Consider the following 13,558-nt stretch of genomic DNA (forward strand, 5'->3'; position numbering starts at 1 on the left):
TGACCCAATAATTCTCTGAACACAAACGCCACTCTCATTGCATCTTACCTCCAGCGCTGGGCATCCTGGACGGGTCCTGTTGAGAGCTGGATTTATTGCGGTTTTGATTTTTCCGTTTGCTGGCTGCTCTCACGGATCGAAGAAGTACCTCACTTGCCTTGAAGAAGGCCACCATGAACGGCTGTTTTGACTGAGGTCCATGTCTTCCCACAAGACCAGCAGATTTTACATTAATGCTGCGTCCTAGGACATAACATATAAACATTTGGTTTGTGGGAAAGAGATAAAGTAGTGTGAATGAGTTCTACAGTTCTTTGGAAAGGAGAAAAATATTTAAGCATTATCAGAATGTTTTCTTTATAGACCGAGATTCTTATACACCTTGATATTTATGACTAAAGATAAGTATCCAGGCATATTTGTTGAATTGTCTTATTAGTCTACCACAGCACAAAACACATAGAAGTACACCAGGGAATATCCCGTGGCTGCTCTTGTTCACTGATACTTCCTCGGACAGCGAGAAATGTTAAGAGTAATAGATTTGTTTACCCATCAAACGTGAAATACCCACATCAAACACAGGTTCCAAAGTCAATTCTGAGCTTTTTTGCATTAAAAACCCCATAATTTTTTTCTAAACAATGAGAATCAAATGTCTGAAGGGCATCTCCACTTTTTCCAGCTAATTTCAGCTTCTCTCACGCAGGTCAATACTGACAGCCTTCCCACCACTCACTTCTGGCCATCTCAGTAACCTTTACAAAGTTGTTTGCTCGAGTGAACATTTTTTGTGCCATTCTGGGAGACTTTTCCTGAGAATGTAGGCCTGTTGTGAACTCCATGCCCATTGTAAAACACTGTGAAACAAACGGGAAAATGTCTAAATTCCTCTCCCTGGGAGTTTCCACAAACTGAAAGTTGGCTGAGAAGATTTCAGGAGACTCAAATGAAGTCCTAAGTGAGCATATAGACTCATGTTTGATATGTACTCAGTTTACATCTTAGACCCTTGTCAATCTGTACATGTGGCTGTACATCAAAGAAAGAGGGAGAAACCAGAGTGTTTTACAAGTCAGAGTGTCCTAGGCTCTAGAAAGTGAGGTGTCTTAAAGTGCTTTTGCTATGGAATAGCAATATTTATAATCATACCAATATGTTTGGAGTACTTCCTGTGAATATGCTATATAATTTTCTGGGTACTTCCTCTGCATTATTTAATATGCTTCCACAAACACTATAGGAACGAGGTACTTCTATGCTCCCAATTTAAAGTAATTGTCATTTTAAATTATATGTTTATATAATATGTAACTATATATGTATGTATATATATAAAATACAAGGACCTATTATATATTCTATACCTATATACACAATGAAAACCATTGATTGCCTTCTAGTTCTATGGAAATCACCCAAAGGAGGTGAACTATTTAGTCTTATGCTGTAACTTTACTTGGAAATTATTCAGACTATCTATTCTAGATATGAAGTTACTGATCCTGTAAGAGTAATATATAACATGGCTTGAAATATGTGCATGATTGACTCTGGCATGCCCCTTGAGAAAATGTGTATGCTTTCTTAAAATATTTATTCAACAAAGACTGTGAAGCAACCTCAGTCCACTACAAGACCTCACCGACCATAGAGAAAAGACAAGAGGAACAAGTTCTAAAATGGCACCGACAGCATTTCACCAAATCAGCCCTTGTTCTTAACACAGTGTATCTTGGCAGCAAAAACAGTTTTGTGTGCACATGAATTGTGCAGAGAGACTTCTCTACCATCAGAAAATGAGAGCGTGTCATAAGAGTTCATGCAGCTGTTGTGAGGGAGACAGAGGTCTGTCACACACTGTGACGCCAGTTTTTGAAAGAAAGTTCACACCAATCCAAGCTCCATGGGTACCTTCCACAATTGTCCTATAACAGAGAAAAGTTGTCTCCAGGAATGAAAATGGACATCTGCCTCACAAGCCCCTCCACACTCCGTCCTACCAGGGAAAGGACTTACAAATAACCCAAGCAGTAAACCTTAAACAAATAAGCATACACGTTTTTCTTTCAAATGCAAACTTATGGTGGCTCTGTGCCAGAGTGTATATACTTCTTAGGAAAACTTTATCATTGGCATAAATGAAAGAGGCAGTTTGATTTGTGGTTAGAGCAGTTTCCATTTTCCTTCTACTGCAACAAATGTATTAATTCAGCTCAGACTTCCTCCTTCTGGCAGCCCCTTGTGCTGTAAAAAGAGAAATTAGGAGTTCCAGCCAAATACCATACCTTGAACTGACCCACTTCAATACATAAACACTTTTACAATGTGTTTATTCAGGTGTAGCCCTTGAAATCGGTTTAAGAGTTTCCAGCAACAGAGAGCTCGGCAAAAGAAAAGAAAATGCGAACTGAGAAACTTAACTGCTGTGCAATAGAAGAACTGGCAATCTGTTCTTCATTTTTTTGTCCTGTTTTGAAATATAACATAAAAAACTATTTGTTGAAACTTTTACTTTGATATTTTAACGAAGTGTTAATTTAACAGTAGCTAGACTTTACTTGTATACATTGATGACTGCAGAGACCATTTTTAATATATGATCTTTCTGATTCTGAAAAGGGTTACTGTAAGGACTTCACAGTGGTAAAATTGGTTTTCTATTCATACAATACACACTGACTTTTATAGTTAAATAAGCACTTAACTCAAAGCTCCAAGTTTCCTGTAGTTTGCAACGTTTCTTTTTTTATTACAAAGATTCTCAGTATTTTTATTTTTAGCTATGGAGAAACAATACTGCTCTAAAGATTTATGTTCTGAAATTTTTAAAGATGTATGTTACAAATAAGAGTGCTCTTGAGATTTGCGAAAGAAGATATTGTATATGAAGCAAAGTGTCCCTTCAAATCAATGTGACTTCCTTTTAAAAATTACTTTAGATATTACTAAATTTCTTCTTGGTATTTCACTTCAGCAATGAAGTGACAATTAAGATTTTATAAATTTATGCTTTCTCAGTTACCCTTGGGCTTAAACTACATTATTAAAGCATTATCTATTTTATCTACTCCTCTAGACAAAATATACCTACATTGATTATATTGGTTAAACCTTTTGAATGATTGATCAGCTGTTTTCATTCAAAGTGCTCACAGGATCTTAGGATATATTGCATGTAATGAAGATAGTGAAACTTTTAAAATATATTGAATTATTTTTCATTTTATAATAAATGTATAATATGTGTTAGGTACTAGAAACATGAAATAGAGGAAGCCTAAACCATTTTGATTTAAGAAAACTGTGTTTGTATATTACCAATTCTCTTCAAAACTGATCTTGTTTTACAGTTATTTCCAAGTTAGAAAAATAGACACAACAACAGAAAAACAGACTGAATATAAAAATGGAAATTAAAATGGAATGTGATATTAAATGAGCATTAATATAGGAGTGATGAAGATTTCAGCCCAAGTCTACAGTTAAGCACTTTAGGACTCATGCATATCTTGGCATATCTAAAACTTAACAGGTACAATCCAACAGGAATACATTTGAAAAGAGTGGCAGCATACAATATGGGGAAATATTTTATCAACTACACATATAAGCAATCTACCTAAACTACAATCCATAGAACCATAGAGGTTCAGTATAGAGTAAGGGACTAGGAAGAAAGATAGCTCTCTCTAGGATGGGAGACCCACAGCCATATAGCAGAGACAGAGAGAGACAGAGACAGAGACCCCTGGAATAATCATCCCTAAACAGGATGTCTCCACCAAATCCCTCCCTTCAGAGCTCAGGGATCTTTACAGAAAAGGAGCCCAAGTGGAGGAGCCAGAGGGGATGGAGGATACCAAGAAAACAAGGCCTTCTAAATCAACATGATCCATGTACATATCATGCACAGGCCTGCATGGACTGCACCAAATAGGGTCCTAGAGCTGAAAGGAGAAGTGAACACAGGCCCCATCCCTAACCCAGAAGCCATCTCTAATTGATAACCACTTGCAAATGAAAATTTAGTTTCCTCCAAGGAGACTACTAGGTAAACAAAATACTCTTAAGGGTATTCATGCCCGACAGGAGATGTCCAACAGAAAATGAACTCAGCAGCATCTTTGGAGACTTTTTGTCCCATAATGTCATATCAGGACTTTTCCTCCTCCTCCTCCTCCTCCTCCTCCTCCTCCTCCTCCTCCTCCTCCTCCTCCTTCTTCTTCTTCATTTTGTCTATTTTTTAAATTTTATTTATATGTTTATATAAATGTATATATATTATAAATATACATAATATATTTGTGTATTATTATGGCTTCCTGTTCTTATGGGCTTCATGAGTGTGCAAATCAGTGGGTCTGTTTCTCAGGCCTTCTCTTGGGCTCTCTTAGTTCTGTTTGTTTTCTACCATTCCAATGTGTTAGTTTTTGTTGTACCGTATGTTGTATGTTGCTTTATTGTTATCCATTAGAAGTCTGTTTGTTTTCTAATGAGAGACAGAAAGGGGGTGAATCTGAATAGGAGGAGAGGTAGGGAAGAATTAGGAAGAATAGAGAGAGGGAAAAACATATTTGGATATAATATGTGAGGAAAAAAAACATCTATTTCCAATAAAGGTGGAGAGATGAGCTACTTAGAGCAAGGTACCAAAGACTATGAAGAAGTAGTGACTTTTGAACCTGTAAGTAGAGTTGTTTCTAGCTCTAATACAAACATTTCATCTCTAAGTCTAGAAACAAAAATAATTCAAAGGAAATATAGCAAGCTTTTTAAACCCAAGTGTCTGTAAAACGTTGGGAACTAGGGCTACTACAGAACCTGGTTAGCAGAGTGACACAGTAGTGAAGGATAGATTCCCCCTCCATGAATACTTCTGCAACGGGTCAGCATGGTAACAGCAGAACAAGCCCTAAAGCAGTTTTCTACATCAGCATCATCAGAGACCTCTGGGAGTGGGAGGGGTTCTCTGGAAGGTTAATAGACCAGCAACCAGAAGACGTTAGAGGTTCTGTACTGACGCAAGAGATAATGCTACCCAAGAGAAAACGGCTCCCTTGAAAACCACCCACGTCTTAAAGCTATGTCCTGGGAAGGGGCGGGGATGCAGTGGGAAAGATAACAGGAGGCAAGGAACTTGCTTTCCAGGAGTTGCTGGAGTTTAGATATGCGTGTGCTCTCCCACAAGAACGAGGAGGAGGAGGGGTAAGAAGAGGGCTGAAGTCTCTTTGAAGGATGTGGCGGCATTCCAGTGATCTCACCAATGGCTGCTAGAAAGGAATGTCATTTGTGGAGAATAAGCTCAGTTGATGCTCAATAGGACACTTGAGCTCTGAAGCACAGTAATTAATAAAAAGAAGTATAGAAGCCTAGAATTTGATATTGGCATAGGTATTGTCTTTTTGCCTGTAAAATTAAGAATGTCAAGTCAGTCTTTGCATGCAAAAAAAAAAAAAACCATCCTTTCTTTTATCTTAAAATTGTTGTGCTGTGCAGGAGCGGGGCAGTGGTGGCTCAGAGCCAGGTGGATCTCTGTGAGTTCGAGGCCAGCCTGGTCTACAAAGTGAGTTCACAGAGAAACCCTGTCCTGGGAAAAAAGAGAAGAGAGAGAGAGAAAGGAGGAAGGAAGGAAGGAAGGAAGGAAGGAAGGAAGGAAGGAAGGAAGGAAGGAAGGAAGGAAGGAAGGAAGGAAGATTGTTGTGCAGGTCCCAGGTAATAAAGAGAGAAAAAATTAGTGGATACATGGGCAATTTTTCACTGTTTTATTAATTACAGTGTGAATAAAAACAGGATTAAGGTGTCTTCTAAAGAAAGGATCATTGCCTTCAAATAAGAATCATTAGGAAAATGAATCAGACAGAACTCTACTCCCCTAATCTTGTTATAATTGAGAATGGCTATTTAAGGTTTCAATTTCTACCACTCTGAACTCACTGATTCGAGCAAGTACTGGGAACAGAGCATTAAGGCAAATTCATCAAGAATACAACTGAGGCTCTTTCAAATTTATAGTAGCAGAGAAGTAGACTGCTGCAGCAAACACATATCCTAAACTTACTGGCTTGTATTTCTAGGCGATTCCTTTTGGAAAAAATGTAAAGTCTAAAATCATTAATTCTTTAAAAACAGAGTTATTAAAGATACTCTGACCAAAAGCAGCTCTTCAGAGTCACGCTGATGCATTGCTAACTGCTTTCACTCTAGCTGATTCTGTTTCCCTGAAGGATATATGATCTAAAAGGCATTCATTTGAGAAGTTATCAGGGTCTAAGTGCTGATATCACTCTAAGACGTTAGCATAAATTCCAAAATACTTTCTTCCTATAAACCTATTGCTGCTGACTGTTTAACCCAGAACACCTGTGACAGAATGTGTACAAATTAACTTCCCTTCTTTTGAAGCAAGACATATAGCACCCTTTACAGCGGACTTCACAGAAAGCAAATCAATCTCGTTTTTCATTGACATGTCTATTTGATCTCAGTTATGTTCAGCCTGTGGTTAAGACTGATCCTAGTACACATAAATCATGGATTCAGTAACTAAAATATACTAGGATTTTTGCCCTTGTTGGAAACAAATGATTTTAAATGTATAGAATTTTCTTCCTACCATATATACTAAATCATGCTTATATTACATTTTAAGGAATGTAGTTGAGATATAATTTTATCTACTTGAATTCCAAACATATTTCAAGTCAGTGTAGCCTTAAATTATGAATCTTCTAATCCAGCTTCAGATTTCAACTTAGATGAAAATATGCATAGCTTTAGTGGTATAGCAGAAAACAGAGCCATACCAGATATAAGCATACAAACTTCGAGTACTCCAAACATAATTCAACATGGCTGCTCAAATTTTTAAGATTATTTACACTGACTTATAAATTCCAACAAAAACAAAGAAGGCTTAGATTTTAATTTTAATGATACTGGAACCTGAAAGGTAAGTGGTATTTTGAAATTTTTTATGAACTTTAGAATGCAAGGTAAGTTTTTTTTATAAACAATTCTTTCTAGTCATTCTCAGGTTATAGTTACTAGATAGAGTTTAAAAATCAATGTCTTCCCTACAACTTTGGTTTCTCATCTTTACAGTGGTATTTAAAGGAAAATTGTAAGCTAACTATTTTCCTGTATAAGTTATATATTTAGAATTCTATAACTTTCAATGTGTCAAAAACAAAAGATGGAGTGAATGAGAATAAATAATTGGTACGCCTAAACAAGCGCAGGACTCTGTGACCGACAAATTAAGGTAAAATGATACCTTAAAGGAGCTGGAGAAATGGCTTGCTAGTTCCCTTCTGTATGGCCATGAGGACCAGAGTTAGAATTCCCTCAGAACCTATTTAATAAGCAGCACAAATGACAAATGCCTGCAATTCCACTCTGGAGGGATCTGATTCCCTCTTTTGCCCTCTTTGTATATGCCTGTGCACAAACACATGTGCACACACACACACACATACACACACACCACGTATATGCATACTTGCATAGACACAGAAGCACACACACATGTTCAAAAACTTCAAAATATAGAAGTCTCAAAAAATATCCACAAGTATGTCCTGAGACACTGATATGTCCTAAGAGCTGGGAATTGCCTGTGATGAAGAAATAGCTAGGTGCTGATCATGGTGGTGCACGTCTTTAATCCCAGCCCTCTGGGGAGATAGAGGCAGGTAGACTTCAGTCCAAGGCTAACCTCGTCTACATAGTGAGTTCCAGGACAGCCAGGACTACATAGTGAGACCTTGTGTCAAAAGGAAAGAAAGACAGGAGGGGAGGAAGGGACGAAAGGTGAAGAGGAGGGGGAGGGAGGGAAAGAAGGAAGGAGGGGGAGAAAGAAAGAAAGAAAGAAAGAAAGAAAGAAAGAAAGAAAGAAAGAAAGAAAGAAAGAAAGAAAGAAAGAAAGAAAGAAAGAAAGAAAAAGAGAAAGAAAGAAAAAAGAGAGAAAAAGAGAGAGAAAGGAAGGAAGGGAGAGAGAGAGAGAAAGAAAGAAAAGAAACATACAGCAGGATAGAAGACTGAGTATGGAGGTGAATAACTAACACTAAAGAACTTTGGAAAATGCTCTATGGAAACCTATTACTATAGAAACTTCCTAAAATCTACACACACACACACACACACACACACACACACACACACACACACACACACACACAAAGGTGCAGTAGCACCCACACGCACACTTAAATGGAGTATAAATGGAGTCACCTGGACAATGCCTCCCGAGACAAGATAGGCAATCAAATAAATATCCTTATGCCCAATGTGTGTTACTTCTTTTGAGTTGTTGGTCGATGAAGTCCAGCCTCCCCAAAGTCACTCCCCATAGACTGACCCTCCTCACAATTACCGAGTATGGCTATTTCTCTTGGTTACCCTCCAGCACTTGATGGGAAGACCCCCATTATCAAGAAACCATATATTTGAGTCATAGGCTATGAAGAAACCAAGCTGACACTGACCTGGAAGCTCTATCTATTCCTACTGACTAACTTTTGATGTGCTGGAAGGTACTGTGTATGCTACCAGCAGGGTCAGGTGATCAACAGTCTACCAGCTTCAAACCTTGGGAACTACAATAACAAATGCCCTGATAAAATGTGCTCATTGATGCAATAGTGGCATGAGACCTGCAATATCAAACCAGCCAGACACCCAGCATGGATGGGGAAAGGGAGGCTCAGAAAGCTCCACCTGCAGCCGAGGATTTATTGGCAACTGATGGCTGTTGGGGTTAGGGGAAGCCAGTTTCCTTCGAGGATGCAGCCCTGACTGGCCATCCAGGCTTCAGAGGATGGTCCTACATCCATACAGACAGCACTAAGTGGACTAAGTAGGTCTATTTTTTAAAAAATAGAGTACATTAAAAATGGGAGTGAAAAGTGGTGGGGATGAAAGGGTGGGAACTTGGGAGGAGAGAAAGGGATAAAAATGGATTCTACACAATTAAAAAATGTGAAAACAAATATAAAAGAAAAATGTTTCTCTTACACAATACCTAGAGAACAACAAAAATAAATAAATAATAAAAGAAATGGTTACAGCCCATTGTAGGGGTGCTCAGTTCTAATCTTGGCATTTGGAAGGCTGTGGCAGAAGACCTGCTGTGCATTGCACCCAGCTATATAGTAGGTATCAGGCCAGCAAGTGCTACACAGAAAGACCCTGTCTCAGACAGCAACAACAAAATGTACTTTCAAAAAAGGACAGGGGAGGGGCAGGGAGGCAAACACAAAGAAGACAGGAGGAGGGCAAGATAGCAACAAGCTTGGTAGGGATACAAATGGTGCAGCCACTCTAGACATCTGTATAGAGAATCCTCAAAAGTCTAAAAATGGCATCTACTGATCGGCCCAGCTCTGCCACTGCTTTGCCCAAAGAACTAGACATCCTACTCCACAGGTGCTTTCTCAACACTGTTCATTGCTGCTCTGTTCACAATATCTAGAAAATGGAAGCAACCTAAATGCCCTTTAAGAAAAGAATTTCATAATGAAAATGTAGTGCATCTGCACTGTGGAGTACTATATCCATAGTATTCCAATATCCTTAGCAATAAAGAAACATGGAATCATGACTTTTGCAGGTAATGAATAGAACAAGAAAATAGTTTTGACTGAAGTAACCCAAATCAAGAAAGACAAATGCCATATATTCTCTCATCTGTGGTTCCTAGCTTCAAATCTTCATGTGAGTATATGATGTCAAGTAACCAGAGAAGCCATAAAGTGAAAACAGGGCATGGGAAGGATGGACTAGAGACAGAACTAGCAGGGTCTGGGTGATAGGATGGAGCACGGAGAAAACAGAGAGGAAGAAGGAAGTCAATATAGAAGGAGAAGGAGGAAGGAGGGACAAAAGAATCCTTAGGGAATCATTATTTTATATTTACCTAAAATTAATATATATGCATGTTTATTAATAATATATATCACTTAAATAAAGTTATGCCACACCATTTGTGCTGACAATGTTCCCTACAAGAGCCATACAAAAAAAAAGGTACCAGGCGTGAGAAACTTCCTTTCAAGTTGTTGGTCAGGGTACTCCAAGAGACTGCAAAAATAATACAAGCTATTTCTACTCCTCTTGGTTGCCTCCCAGAGGTTGGAGATATGTCTCTATTGCTAGAGATGCCACACACTTAGGACATAAGGCTCGAAAGATTTGAGATGGATTTGATTGGAAAGCCTCCTGTCTGAGGTTTTGGTCTACCTTACATAGTACCAGATGGTGCTCTGCAAGCTGCCAAGGGAGGAAATCATTCAAAAGTCCTAACCATCTGTGATGCCTATGAACCACAAGGATAACCAGACTGCCACGATATCCTCAATGGTACAATAGAGGCACTCATATGTTGGCAGTAACCAACAGCTCTCTAATTGGACTTAAGGCCTGCTCAACAGAAGAGAAATCCTGCCTGGTACTGGAAACCCAGCCAACTCTCTGGGATTAGTAAGGTTATGGATCTCAGAGGAGAACCTGCTACTGCAACTTTATCAAACCAGTATAATTCCTAACTGTATTCTAAATATTTATCCTTATATCTTCAGATAAATGTGGCTCTCACCCTCATCAAAGAAACTTCTCTTTGTAGCAAACAGAGACCACAACCGGTTGTAATACAGAGATCAACTGATTTTGGGTTGCCCAGTGGATACAACTATCCTCATACATCAGTGAACATTGCAAAACAGAGGCCACAAAAATGGTAAGAGCCAGAGGACCAGAAATTCTGTGGTGAGATTGTGTCTCCTAAAAATTACAGGAAAGTTGCAAGCATGATACCTCAACAGTATGACTGCCTAAGAAAGACCTGAACAAGGCCAACACTAATAGACACGCTATCGTGAAAGGGGGAGAATAAAACCAGGCTCCACCCAAAGAGCTGCAGGCAAATAAAGACTATTGCGAGTAGGAGAATTAGTCTAACCCAGCAATTAGCCCCCTAGCTGGTTTCCAATATCAACTGGTCAGCCCTGAAATTGTATACATACAAGCAACACAAAACTGACACAGCAGATTTTATTTGTATATTTACACACACACACACACACACACACATACACACCAAGAGGAAAGTGTCCATGACTTAGAAAAGGAGTGAGAGAAGCATATGAGGAAGCTTGGAGGGAGAGATTGCCAAGACCTACACAGCTTTGAGATTAACCTGGGAAAAAAGAAATTATAGATGCACATAGAGAACAGCTGGAATCAAGAGGATGCACACACTGATGGAGATGCTATGCACATAGAGAACAGCTGAAATCAGGAAGTTGTACACACTGATGGAGATGCTCCAGATTCCAGAATTCACTGCATTTTATACATACAGCTAGACATGGAGGCAGGTTTCCTATATATGTGGGAGTCCAGCTCACCTTTTGAAGGGTTCTTAGGTGGAGGAGAGAGGAATGAGAAAATATCAGATAGAAAGATATAGACCTAAACGACAAGACAGAGACACAGAATAGCTTCAGGAGGGCCCTAGATCAATACCCAGCCTCCCAGAGCTTTATTCAAAAGGGCTTTGTATAATATGCTAAGAGGAGAGACAAAAGACCTCCCCCTTGCAAGTCAAAGCACACCCTACAGCCAAGTGCAGACACTTCCAAACACTTGGTAAACATCCCTATGGCAAAATCATCCTATTATGCAGCCCTGCTGGGTAAAGCAAGCTCAGATTCTCTGACCCTGAGTAATTAGGTCCCCACATATACACAGCTGAAAAATGAGGTGAGCTAGATAACCTTGGTAAGAAGTCTCTGCAGAAGAGAAGTCTAAGCGAGGCATGATCCTACAGTTACAAGGGACACAGATGCTACTGAGGGTACTTTTGTATGGGCAGTACTCTTTGCTTGTACTGCTTTTAGCTAAAAGTTAGCCATTTATCAGCATCCATACTTGGACTCTGGAAAGACCTTGCCATTCTCTCACCAGCCTCCTACTCAACATGACCTGGTGAACGCCTTGCCATTCCCATGAATGTGAGGCATTGGTGGGCTTAACATGGTCTTTCTCATGTCAACAATACTCATTGATTCAGGGAAGGATACACTCAATCTCCACAGGGCACATGGTTAAAAGGGGGGATGATATAATTATATTTTAATTAATTTTTTAAATTGAAAAATAAATAGTTACAATTCCAAGTAATATAAAGTATCAGAAGAAACTCCTTTTCCTCTGACTGGGCACATGCAGAGTAGAGAAGCATGAAGGGAAAAGAGGGTCTACCAAGATTTGCTACCCTCTCTAAACACTTTGCAGGAGAGTATCTGATGCCTTCATTTTGAGATGTGATGGGGCTGGAAAAAGAAATGGGGGGGGGGGCAGAAACACTGGCAAGTAACTGGGGCATGGCAGGAAACACAATCCTTGAAAACCAATACTCAAGAGACCCCAGGAAAGGAAGGTCTGGGAACAGAAAGGGCGAGACGCACACAGGAGCAGAGCCAGAGGTCTATGTCTAGAGTGGAAGCGTTTCAGCAGATTCAAAGATTTTACAGTCTGGAAGGCAGGGCTGAGGCAGTAGAGAAACAAATGTTCTCCTTCCAGGGGCATCAGCCTGAAATGAGGGGTACACTGCCTCCTGCATGGCAAACCCAACAAGCGCTTCTTCCTTGGCCTCAATTTTCATGATGGAAATATTGATCACATACTAAAAATTACATTGTATCTCCACAAAAGTTCTTAGTTTTTAATAGCACTTGTCTTTATATAGCCCCTTTTCCCTGGGGCCCTATGAGCTTTGCAGACATCAACTCTCACATACCCCAGAAAGACTGGCTAGCATTTTGTCTTATAGCCCTCATTTATTTAAAGAAAGCAAAAACATTCTTTTCATAAAACCCTAAGAAGAATGAATTATTTTTAGTCTTCCTTCCAGTTATGTGACTTTTTATACTAAAAAAAAATATATTACACTGAGAAAATTCTTTCCTTCAAAAGGATAGATGTAAATAAAACTATGATAAACCACAGACTAGCAGGAATCTACCAAAGGTCTTTAAAACCTCTATATGTTGTGGTATCCACATGGAAGCACTTTTAAAATTGAAATTTATATTCACATTTATCAGCAGTAAGATTTGCTTAATACTTGGTATTAGGTCTACACGGTGACAAGGGTCTTGGAAATGAACTCAACACAGTGATGGTAAAGTTGTGAATGTCTGAAGGAAGCATTTCTCTGTACTCATTTATTCAGGTCTTTATCGCGGAGAATAGCACAGTTCATTAAAGATTTGACCTTAATTTTACATTTTGTGAACAATCATAAGCTACTTCTAGCACCATGAAAATAGATCAATAAAATACACTGTGTTAAAATACACTGAGGACAGAAAAATAAATGAAGAGGACTGATACAAAATCCCTAATGTAATATGTTATAATCAGTGTCCACATTTTTCTCTCTTCCCAAATACTGACTGAAGACATTTGGGTCAGATCTAGTGATGTATTCCTGTAATCTTGAACTTAGGGTTGAAGCAGGTGAGCTTTTCCAGGTTGAGGACAGCCTGAGCTATAT

The 13,558-nt window shown here is 39.0% G+C and overlaps 1 protein-coding gene across 1 annotated transcript in view; it reads right to left on the reverse strand.

Moving 5' to 3' along the window:
• Positions 1–13,558, reverse strand: part of Bmp5 (bone morphogenetic protein 5) — a 120,809-nt gene that overhangs the window by 22,459 nt on the left and 84,792 nt on the right. The window contains exon 4 of the mRNA XM_028864962.2: positions 49–243. Coding sequence (XP_028720795.1) covers positions 49–243 — 195 coding nt within the window. The remainder of the gene's footprint in view (positions 1–48; positions 244–13,558) is intronic.

The sequence above is a fragment of the Peromyscus leucopus genome, chromosome 14, assembly GCF_004664715.2.
Source record: "Peromyscus leucopus breed LL Stock chromosome 14, UCI_PerLeu_2.1, whole genome shotgun sequence".
Taxonomy (NCBI): Eukaryota; Metazoa; Chordata; class Mammalia; order Rodentia; family Cricetidae; genus Peromyscus; species Peromyscus leucopus.